Here is a 12,172-nt window from a genome sequence, read left to right on the forward strand (position 1 = left end):
CACTGCAGAGTGCACGACATGGGCTGGGGAGATTATCCTTCGAAACAGCCACGCGCTTGCCAGGGAGGGATGCAATATCCTCAGTCTCTCCTCCACGCTGTTGCTGTTTTATCTCCAGCTCCACAAGCAGGTCCCTACTCTCTCCCTCCTGCCCACTGCCTGCCCCTCTATAGCAGTCTTTTGTGTGGCAGTCAGCTAACGGCCAGAGATGTTTCCTATCACAGCTCATACAATCACAGTGCAGGTCTAGGACCTAATTAATTATGGACCTGCTATGGAAACAAGCTGCTGTGTGGTTCCTGAGTCACTTTCAGTAAATCATGATATGGCAAGAGAGTTGCCAAGGTGTTTTGTCTTGGTTAAATTGCGTCTCATTTTGAGCGAGAGATCTGCATCTCTTATGGGACCGCTCTGTAGGGAGTGGCAGAAATAAATCCAAAATTGTTATTATTAGAACTGGGGCCAGTTGAGTTGTATGCACACATGCATACATGCACACACATCATCTTTCCTCCAGCCTCCATCTTCTGCTGTCCATTTCTCAGTACAGGCAATCAGAGGTGGTTCAGGGATTAGGGAAAAGTGTAATTTATTTAATGATCATCATTAAAAAGATAGGTTTCTGCTAACTACAGATAGGGAACCAGTCCATGGTCTCATCTGTAATCACTAGCTGCAATTGCAGAGCAGTGGCAGTGAGGATGGCACGGTCTGGTGGATAGCACAGGGGACTGGGAGATGTGGTTGTTGGGCCTCACGCCAGGTCTAACCCACGGCTTTGGGCAAGAGAATCAACCTTTTGGGGGCAGATCTCAGCTGGCATAAAACCCCAGAGCTTTTCTGGCTTCACTGGAGCTGTGACAACTCATGCCAGCTGCACTTCAGCATCCCACGGGTCCTGCTGCCTCACAGCTCAGCCACTCTAATATTGACTTAATTTCTGGGAGAATTGGGAGCTCAGTGATATTTACACTGTACAGTGACGTCTGCAGGTGAGGGGCAGGTAGAGATTTGTCAAGCATGCTTCAAGGGGGAAATATCTCCCTGTTACTGCAGGGGAGGTTGGAATTGGGGGCAAATAGGGGATTTTGGAGGCAGATGCTGGCGGCTGCCCCTGTCCATGGTGCTGACAGAGAGCTGGGTACTGGCAGGGCTGAACCATGAGAAGTGTTATTGTCTAAATATTTGGATTTTTATCTCTTTGCGAGCAAACAGTCCGAGGCTTGTTTCAGCACAGAAGCTGGAGAACAGTTATCAACTGCCTAAATATGCATGGGGAGATGTACAGCTGCAGAGAGCAGGCTATAAAACACTGTCTCTCATTTTCTTTTTCATAGGAACGGATTTTCCTAACACTCTCCAACTACATCTTTACAGTCATCTTCCTGACTGAGATGACAGTTAAGGTAAATGAATTTGGAGATAAGTGTGCCTGCATTATATTAGTGATCTTTTATTACGGTGGACTCAAAAAACCCCTAGGTCTACCAGCTGTGAGTGAGGTGTATATTTTCCTCATCTGAATCATATTCAAATACCCACCACATGCCTTATTCTGAGCACGTTTTACATCAGAACAATTTCACTGAAGTTCCTCTTGATTTACACCATTATATGAGCAATGGGATCCTTCAAATCAGCAATCCTTCCCTATTCAGCAAAGCTCTTGGAGCACACGCTTAACTTCAACCATGCATGTAAGTCCCATTGTCTTCAACAACCAGTTGTCCTCAACAACCTAAGCCTCTGTGTGCTTTCCTGAGGAGGGAGAGACTTAAGCACGTTGAAACACTTTGCTGGATTTGAGGCAGGAGGCTCAGAAACCCATTGCTGTAAATCTCTCTTGTGTAATTCATAATCATCTCGCTGAACAATTGCTCTTTCTTTGGAAAGTTTCTTTAGTTTCTTTATTTGCAAAGCTTGTACATGATTGCTTCGGGTCAGCCACTCTGAACCTTCTCCCCTGCAGTCTATAGGAATAAAATGTGATCAAATTTTTTTTGTGCCAGAGCTGAACGTTTTAAGAACAGTTTTGTGCAGGTACGTTTATCTACATTAAAAGTACATCAGCTCTAAGGGACAACCTGGGATGTTTCTGCAGCGGTATTTTCATAATTCTTTCAATAGAACACTTTGCTGGTTTGGCTAATTAGGCTTCTGTACTGGGAAGCAAATGGACTCACAGACTTGTATCTGTAAATAACGCGTTCTCAGCAGGTTGCTAAGTGGAACAAACATATTCCATGTGATACTCATAATTTGTTGCAACTTGGTGTCCGGGCAGGTGGTGGCACTAGGCTTGTGTTTTGGGGAGAAAGCCTACTTGAAGAGCAGCTGGAACGTGCTGGATGGGGTGCTGGTTCTCATCTCCGTCATCGACATCCTGGTCTCGATGGTGTCAGACAGCGGCACGAAAATCCTGGGGATGCTGCGGGTGCTGAGACTGCTGAGGACACTGCGGCCCTTAAGGTGAGTAGAGGCTGAGGAAGAGCTCAGAGAGTGTAGGATGTGTGTGCCAAAGAGGGGGCTGAGCATTTGTGCGAGGGAAGGGGCAGGAGAGACAAGGGCACGGCGTCTGTCACCGGTGTTATTCCAGCCCCCTGCGGCTCCGCAGACAATGAGCACCCGCAGGTCCTGCGGAGCCTCAAGGAGCTCCGGGTCTTGCTGTGTGTTGGGACCAGCCCCAAGTGCAATAGTAAACTGATCAATGCCTCTTTTGCTCATTAAAACACACATCCCCTGCTATTTGTGTTCTCATTTGCTCTGTGTAAAGTGCAGCTTAACAGCTTCTTCTCCCCCTTTCCTTCAGGCAGTCAATGCCTTTTGTAACAAAGAAGGAAATTAGTAGCAGGTGGCAGATCATTTTTAAGGAAGCAGAGACTCAACTGTTGCTTAATCTAGAATGCGAAGAAGGCTTTTTTCCCCAGCTCCCCATTAATTTTACAGAGATATTTATTTTGAAAATGGCCCAGACAAGATGAAAGCCATTGTCCTGCTAAGTTGGTCCCCCATCTCTACTAGCAGGCAGTATTTCACGCTTCAGGGGCAGGCTCCCCTCTGATAAGAATCTGCCCAAGGACCAGCCTTTTCCAAACAGGCATCTGTTTGTGACCTGTACCCCAAGGCATGAAGGTTTCTCTCCATGCTAAATGCAGTCCCTCTTCAATACCATTGTTGCTGCTCTTGTTGTGCAGCAGCTAATAAACCTTCCTGCTCAAAGCATCTTTGTGTGCCTGTCATATCTTACTGCTGCTTCCTTCATAAAAGGTTCGCTTTCAGTCAGGATTTCCTCTTTCAGGACAGAAAAATAGGAGCCTGCTTCAGATAGAAGATGTTGTTTTTACTATTCCCATGTGAATAATAAGTCTAAATAACAATGGCCTTGCCTATATGTATATCTTTCAAATGTTCTCGACAGCTATAAAAGACATTCTGTTCAGTTGGTCTGTGTGTGTTGTGCTTGGTGAGTTTGAGGGTGTGAGATGTTTTTAATCATTTTTATCTAGCACCCTTGAGGTGATTCAGCTCCCTTACCATGTGAGTAGACTGTCTTCTTATGTGACTCCAATTCTGACTTTTCTCTCTTCATGTGTCCCCCAGTATCTCAAGTCAACTGCTGTTTCTGGGGTAGTTTCTGCCCAGTTGAGTAGATATGGTTGAGTAGATGTGCTCTGTTCTGCTCTTCTGCTTTGACTGCTTTTTGACCTTTGTTAAGAAAACCTATAAAATAATCTGTTTAGCTCTGGGTAAAAGAAGGATTGATTTCCCATGTCCGAACTGTGGAATGCAAGCTTCTCTTTTGATGTTCCCTGGTTAAATCGGATCTAGAGGAGGACATTTGCGTTGTGCTGAGCCCTGTTGTAGTCTGACCTGCCTGACCTGGTAAAAGCCCTATATGTTTCTTTATAGATCTATAGGTCTACCTGGCCAGGACTTGGGCCTTTTTTAGCTGGAACCTTTCTCTGTAGGCACCTATGTGCGTGAAAAATCTGCAGTTATGGTGAATAATCCACTCAGTAACTGCAGGCAGGAGGAAGACCTGCCATCTGGAGCATGTTCAGGATTAGGCTCTCCCATTGCTATTCCATTCCTGTTGGCATTTGATATGTTTTCTCAAGAGAGTATGTGAATGTTTTCAGCCAACACGCTGCTTTCTACTACAAAGGAAACGTAAAAAAGACAGCAACAAGCCCGTTCCCGAAATATGTTCAGAATCAGTTCTGTCTCCCTGTAATTAGATTTGTAGGAAATGAAAAAGCAGCCGTCAAACTGGGGGCTTTTCAGTAAGTCATAAATCTCCTCATGTGGAAACCCATCTGCCTCTGTGCTGCACATCTGGGCTGCCCTGAGCCCGCCTCTGCCCACGGCTGCCCGCTCTGCCTTTGCCGCGGGCTGCGGCGAGTGGCTCGGGGATCTCACCGTCACTGCCTGGGATGTGCAGCTGCATCAACACGGGATGACAGCTGGGACAGGTGGCCTGAGGTCTCTGCACACCGTGGCTCCAGTCCCCGTGTCTGGGTGGAGGCCGAGCCAATGTTTTTCTTTTCCGAGAAGACGCAGGGCAAAGACCAAAGCCAGCGCTCCACTCCCACCACAGGGGAGCAAACCCCGCTCCTTCTGTCCTCCCTTTCTGGGGGCACTCAGGGACAGGGCTGCAGTGAGGACACCCTCGGTGAAAAGCCAAGCCACGGCTGTGTGTGTCACACTCAACTGGAGAGCAGGGACAGCCCTTGTTGTCTCTTTGTTGGCTTTCCCACTTGATGGTCTGGAAGGGGAATTCTTGCAAAAGACCTCTCTCATTCTGTCTCTGATTTTCTCCCATGGAGAAAAACCCATTGCTTTACGCAGCACACAAGCCCAGGCATTAAAAAAACTGGCCTGTGTGCCAATCACGGGGTTTTGATTGCATGATTGATTATCAGCCTCCAAATTGAATCCATGAGGATTCGAGCTCAGCTTTATGACCAGAATTCCAAAAATAAATTCACAAAGGAGTGACATTTAAAGATGTTTCCATGACCCTCTGATGTTTCAGCCAATAAAGGGATTGCTTATACAATAACATTCCTTCCTAATGCATTCAACCTGCTGTTGTTGGGATCAAGTGTTGTAGCTTAAGATACAAGAGAAATCAAAATTGAAAATGTATTCAGATTTAATGTGGGTGGATGTCAGTGCTGTTTTACTCTCTACAGAGCCTGGGCTTTGACTCCCAAAGCAGAGAGATAAATTATTCACTTTTCATACCATCATGGTATCAAATAGTCATTTCATAGACTCTCTTCTATCCATCATATTATAACCTTTGCTAATTTTTTTTTGTCTGTGGAGGGAGATCTTCATTAGCATTGATCTGTTACTTCATCTAAGTGCTACTTCTTCTTCTGAGTGCTCTGATCAGTCTAGCAGGCTTAACTTTGGTAACGGATCCAGCTGGGATGAGGCTGGTGGTGGGTTTGGAGCGTCTCACACCAGAGGTTTAACAGCACTGGGAACGCTGAGACCAGCAAAACCAGGGGGAACTTGGGGGATTAACATTTCTTCACACCGAAAAGGAAAAAAAAAAGGTGTCATTTTAATTTCCCCGTTTGTCATGTGCCTGATGCAGACTGGAATTGTGCTGGGTGGAACATCAGCAGGCCTATGGCTCTGGCACATCCGGAGGGCTCCGAATCAGCCGCATCCTTCGGCGATCAATTGCAGGAGTGGGGGTCAGATAATAAGAGTTTACAAGCCTGATATCAACAGGACCTTGGGCAGAACTGATGAGGTGTGGGGATGTTGTGCGCTGACATATTGGACGTGGTGCTAATCGTCTGGAAAAACTGAGAATTTCATTGGCACCTCTTAGGGAGTTATCAGACTCTCAGGAGAGTGGCAGGAGTCTTTGCACAGACTTGCCCTGACGTTGGATCAGGCTCTTAGTTCTCTCCAAGGTCTCAAGGTTTCCATTAGTAAGAACTATTATTTTTCAAAATCTTTTCAAAGTGTTTTCTCCCCGAAAGGCTGAAAACAGCACTGGCATGGAGCTAAACTGGTGGCAGCTTTTACCCTAATGCATTCTCATTTGAGGAATTCCCTGGTTGATCAAAACACTGAAAGAAGCCAAAAGCTGCAGTTTTTCAGCCCTTTTTTTCTCAACACACATGACTTTGCAAAGTCAGACAAGTAACCTGCTATTTTCTCTCTCTCAGCTGGATACCAAATAGTATCTCACAGGGGAAATCACTTTATTATTTCTAGAACAGCATTTCTTAATAAGTGGTAGAGAAAATTATCAACTTTAGACTCTGGAGACTAAATTTCTTCCTTGTTCCCCAAAATTTAAGGATGCTTAAGTAGTTTAGACATAGACCTTCAGTTTAGAGAACTCAGCCTCTGTTCCATCCTGTGTGACAGTGGACAGAATACATAAGCCAGCATCACTAAAGGCACCAAAGTACCTAATTCCCATTGAAAACATTGGAATTCGGTTTTGTACCCCCGAGAACAAGTCCTGCAGTCCTCCCTCTCAGTTTCCCATCTGTAGTTTGGCAGCTGTAGTATTTCACCCAGGACTGTGTGAGGGGTTGGCGAGGTCTTTAGTCCCTCTGAGGTTCAGCCTCGGTCTGTGCAGCCCAAGGCTTGCTGTGTGCACTCAGACACGGCCCCTTGGGCTGCTCTCCAGCTCCTCTGCTTGTTGGTCTCACCTTGGCTCTCAGCCCTGGTGCAGGTACAATGTGGCAGTAACAACCACCCCACCCTCCAGCTCATTCTCTAAAACATCCAGATCTGAGCATCAGGAAAGCTGAGGTTGTCCAAAATAGAGAGCCACAGCACTTACCTGGCAGAGAATACCCAGCATGAGGAATAGCAGCATCTGCTCTTTGTGTTTTGCTGGTGAGGAAGTGGATAAAAATACCACCATCTGTTTCTTTCTTAAAGTGGTAACTGATGAGTTACCCTTGACATTTTGAGTAAATATTTAACCAGAAAAAAAGAAAAATAAGTTTTAGCTTTTCAGGACACCGTTTAAAGCCAGCAGTTTTGGTAAGAGCTGGTGCCTGTGCACTGAGCATTGCAGTTTGCTCAACCTGCAGGCTCTGGGGCAAGAGAGGGCTGATGCAGCTTGGCTGTGGTCCCAGCTGAGGTCACCCATGCCAGCCATGTGGATGTGTCCATGGGGACCTCTGCTGGGAGCACTACGCCCGGGAAGTGGGGAGAGAAGGAGCACTTGGATCCTGTCCAGGCAACAAAACTCCAACTGTGCTTCAGATGATGGAGCCAGACTTGGGGAGAAACAGGATAAGTGCTGAGAGGATTCCCATGGCAAGTGAGACCCAGGCAGAAACAAGAAGGTGAGGGAGTTTGTGGCACGTTTGAGTGCCAAGTGTTCAAAGGAGTCACCAGCCAGCACCCAAAAGCACACAGCCACTTCCCTCCCCTGACTTCCACGGTAAACAGCCACTTCTGCCTCGGGAAAGCACAGTTTCTATGGCATCAGTACAAATTGATTTACAGCGCTATTGAAATGCTTAATTCCAGTTGGCACCAAGAGGAAGGAGGCATGTAACCTCTTCAGGTGCCTTTCTTGGTCCCCACCTTCAGGTTGGTTAGTCTGAATACCTCATTCATCTTTCCCAGCACGGTGAGATGGCTTCTCTAAATCACACAAGACTTGTCCTTTCATTGCAACATTGTCCTTGAGAGTATAGTACAGTTTCTGCTTTTTTCTTTCTCCACCTGCTTCAGTCATGAAGTCCACATTATTCTTCCCCAACCTTCCAATATGATCTAATCTTCTGTTATGAAATTCTGTGTGACACCAGACAGAGAGGAGCTACAGAAATTAGGTTAGATGCTTGTGGTCCTGTCAGTGAAGTTTCACCTTGAGGACAGCTCTGGTTCATAGCTGAGGCTGTACAGTTGGTATAAGGCAGAGACTGTGATGGTCTGGGGCATAGCTCAGGTCTCTGTACAGAGCAGCACTATAAGGACATGTACAGGTTGTTTTTTTTAAGATGAGAGTGGTGGAACACTGGCATGGCATCCCCCAGAGACATGGTAGATGCCCCATTCCTGGAAATATTCAAGGTCAGGCTGGACAGGGCTCTGAGCAACCTGATCTAGTGGAAGATGTCCCTGCTTATTGCAGGGGGTTGGACTAGATGGCCTTTAAAGGTCACTTCCAGCCCAAACCATTCTATGATTCTGTAATCACTACAGATGTGCAAGCAGATGTGTAAGAGTGGCTGCTCCATTTCACAGACTGAGACAGGGAAATCAAGAGCCTTGCCTAAATCTATGCAGAAAGGGACACTAGGAGGCCCTCTCTTTGCAGTCTTGGACAGGCTACAAACATAAAAGTCTGTGTCTGTGGATGGCCCAGACAAAAGAACTGAATTTTCTGGCCTGGCTCCTTATACATGTTCTCCTCCTTCTGCTCTTCATTTGTGCAAAGCTGTGTGTGTGTAGGCAGAGACCTTTTCCCTCTAACACTTCCATAATATCACAGGTCAGTCTTCCAGAACTGCTTTTTCCATCATTTTTGAGTTGTCATTCTAAAAAAAAAATTCATAGTGCTGTGTTCTCCCTATTCTAGCTTGATAGGAGGCAGAACTGGGCAGGAACAGGACTAACAGCTTTTGTGCTTACTTGCCCCTACAGAGTCATTAGTCGAGCCCAAGGACTGAAGCTGGTGGTGGAGACTCTCATGTCGTCCTTGAAGCCCATTGGGAACATTGTGGTCATCTGCTGTGCCTTTTTCATAATCTTTGGGATCCTGGGAGTTCAGGTGAGTCCCCTGTGAGCCTCAGCACCCAACCTGAAAGCGTAATGAGCCCCAGATGCCCCCACATCTGGATATCTGTACCAGTGGGCACAGTAGAAGCCTTTCTGAACTGAAATTGAGGTCAGTTGGACTGAGTGTTGCTGCTCATTGCAGAGGGCTGGACTAGATGACGCTTAAAGACCCCTTCCAACCCAACCCATTCTATGATTCTACAATTTCCCCTCCACTTTTCTTCTAGTTATGAACCAATGGGGAAATACAAACTCAAAGCTGAAACTATTGGCTTGGAAACTCCAGAGAGACCTTGACTTGAAGATTCATTGAGATTCTGACAGTTTGTGTAACTGAAAGCTTGCAGAGATAGAGATTTCTGAACCTGTTTCCTGCCTGCTCTGCTGGCAATATCCTCAGTCCCAGGAGTGCAGGAACCTGGGGGAAAAGTGGCAGTTTCCAATGCAATTGGTTTCTCATTACCTGGGAAGAAGAGATTGCTTCATATAAATATTCTGACATAACACTTACTTCTTTCTGAAGTTTATCTGATCTGTCACAGCCAGCGTTGGAAAGCAACTCCGTTTGGCTTTGTTTTGGAAAGGTGTCTTATGTAATATTTTACACTAATATACTGTTTAAATAATAAATACAGCACTGAAAATAAACAGAGAAGAAAATCATGCCATCCATAACCACCTCAGCAGCTAGATTGGCTTGGCACAGTGTAACAGCATCCATCCATTTTACTAAACAGATTCATAAAACTAAGCATATCCCGTAAAACAATATAAGACTCAGACATGGGAAAATTTATGCCAAACAACGAAACTTGCAGTATGCTCTTTGAATTTCCTCCCTGCTAATTGCAGTGCTTTCCCTGGTGACTTGCAGTCTTACGTTAAATTGTCATGACTATTGATGTGCTTCGGTGGTAGATACAAGCAAGACTGATCCTGTATTCAGGATGCAAAATTTGCAGTTAATATTTATGTCTAATTAGGTGTAAGATGAGGCCTTAGCTGTTTTCTATAAAAAGATGATCTCTCAAAGTTACAGATAGTTTTTCCATTTAAATATAAGCTGGGGATCAAACTAGAGGTTTTTAATGCTATTAAAATACAGACATCAGTGTTTATAACAGTGTGTCCTCTTAGCAAGACTGTTTTGGTTGTAGAGCTGCCCACAAGTGAATAGTCATTAATCAGACACAAGAAATAGGTGGATAAAACAAGTCCAGTAGGAAACACTGGGTCTTTTCCTTTTGGAAGTGCTTAATTGTGAAGCACTGACGGGGATCAACATTTTTGCATACTGTGCTTTGTATTTCCAAACCCTGTCAGTAGCCCTGTTACTGCTCCCATCTGAGTGGCATTGCAGCCCAGCTCCTGGAGAAGTTATACTTACAGATACTATATTAAAAACAGTTGTTTACCTTCCTGCTTAATTAAAACTTTTCTCTGTGAAGACTATATCTCCCTAGTCTGCCTTACCACGGATAGTGTTTCTCCATGGAAAGATCAGGGAATACTTCTCTTCTTGCATCCAGAGGTTTTATGATTGCGTTGAGCGGTGATTAATTTTGCATGCCTAGAGACCTTCTGCTGTTGATTTCAGAAGGAAACCCATGGAGTAATGCGTGGGTTTATCTTGTTCGCTATTATTTCTACTGATATTTGTCTAGAAAAACACATCAAACCCCATCAGTGTCTCTTCTCTGTATACCCAGGTGGTGTTTTAAGGAGCCTGGAGAGCAGGTTGCCATTTCCCCTCCACCCCCCAACAGTAATGTCAATAGCTTCTGTCAGCAAATAAAACTAGATTTGTTGACTGTCTCCTGGGCTTTGATACCATCTATCCTGCTAGCATCAATCACCCTGTCTGAAGCAGTAATCATCCCCTGCCACTCTCTGTTCTGAGCACAGGAAGCACCAGGTCTAGGCATGTGGAGGCTCCTGTTCCTTGTGCAGGTATAAATCAGGAGCTGACTCCCCAGGAGCTGTGTCTTTCCTGGCTTAAACCAAAGGAAATAAGCTCAGGATCAGGTACCCAGCACAGGTTGGGCTTGGTTCCTTAAGCTCTGTACAAGGAATATTTTCAGTGACCCCTGCATGGATGGCAGCATCCAGGATCAGAGAGTGGAGCGGGACTGGCAGCAGTCTTGATTCAACAAGAGCCCGACGTCACCCTCAGGGGCTCATCTCCTCTCTGAAGTGTTCCCTAGTGACCTCTAAGAGCACAGCTTAGTTCCTCACTGGGCCTCTTCAGTGCCACTTTTGCTCTGCTGGCACAGGGCCCCTGTTACACTTCATTTGTCGTTAGCTGAGCTGAGCGTCACCGGAATTGTTCCACGGGTGGTAACAAGCCATTAGCTGCTCTGGGCTATTAGTTGGGGCTACACTTGAGCTGGCGACCCAGAAGCAAAGGCCTTTAGGCCAGTCTCAGATCACTGAACCAGACAACCTAATGCATGAGGTGGGTGTCCTAAACGATGTGAAATCATGCATTTGCTCATTAGGTGCATATTATACAGGCTGCTCATTCTTAATAACCTGCATGAATGAGGCCAGTTCCCTTAACAACTCTGGTTGGCGTGGGCTGTGTGGAGAACCCCAGAGAAATGCCCATCATCTGTGGAGAAATCCTGTGGACTGAACCCTGACATTTCCTCTTTTCTTTGCGTGTTTTCCAGCTTTTCAAAGGCAAGTTTTTTGTCTGCCAGGGGGAGGACACCAGAAACATCACAAATAAATCGGATTGTACAGAAGCAAGCTACAAATGGGTCCGGCACAAGTATAATTTTGATAATCTCGGCCAGGTATTAATAGAACGGTAATCTGCTTCTTTGCTCCTTTACCTCCTTGACTTTAAACCTGTGCATTATTATCCCATGGGATTTTCTTACAGGGCACTGCCAGTCGCAGTAAATATTCAGTTCACATACACAGCATTCTGTCCCCGTAAATCCCAAAGGCAGTGTTTCCAAGCAGGCATACACTTTTTTTCGGAACAGAACAAGCACATGTGGCTTCGTGGAGTACTTAATTGCTTCACTGCTACATAACAAACCAAATATATCTTGCAGAAGGGCTTGTCTAATAGAGCTGGACATTTTCAACCATCTCTGCAACGCAGCCTTATTTTAGCAGCATGGTAAGGACTAATTAGTCAGGATCAGTAGAGACCTGGAGGGTGGAAATGAAGCTGCTTTTGTCTTCAGCACTGTGGTTTCCGAATTACCGCTCATTGCTGAACTGGCTGCTGGCATTGATAGGTTTTTGCTGCCAAGAGAAATCTTGGTCATCAAAGTGTCCCATTATCAGACAGGTAATGACAATCCTAGGCAGGAAAGGGCAAAGAGGAGTAAGATGTTACAAGTAAAAGAGCTTTACTGCAACTGTGCCTAACTTT

General features: G+C 45.6%; 1 protein-coding gene across 17 annotated transcripts in view; it reads left to right on the forward strand.

Moving 5' to 3' along the window:
* Positions 1–12,172, forward strand: part of CACNA1G (calcium voltage-gated channel subunit alpha1 G) — a 145,791-nt gene that overhangs the window by 98,620 nt on the left and 34,999 nt on the right. For all 17 annotated transcript variants that reach the window (XM_032706433.1, XM_032706448.1, XM_032706449.1 and 14 more), the window contains 4 exons: positions 1,338–1,406; positions 2,285–2,469; positions 8,647–8,773; positions 11,454–11,579. In XM_032706433.1, coding sequence (XP_032562324.1) covers positions 1,338–1,406; positions 2,285–2,469; positions 8,647–8,773; positions 11,454–11,579 — 507 coding nt within the window. The remainder of the gene's footprint in view (positions 1–1,337; positions 1,407–2,284; positions 2,470–8,646; positions 8,774–11,453; positions 11,580–12,172) is intronic.

The sequence above is a fragment of the Chiroxiphia lanceolata genome, chromosome 19, assembly GCF_009829145.1.
Source record: "Chiroxiphia lanceolata isolate bChiLan1 chromosome 19, bChiLan1.pri, whole genome shotgun sequence".
Classification (NCBI taxonomy): domain Eukaryota; kingdom Metazoa; phylum Chordata; class Aves; order Passeriformes; family Pipridae; genus Chiroxiphia; species Chiroxiphia lanceolata.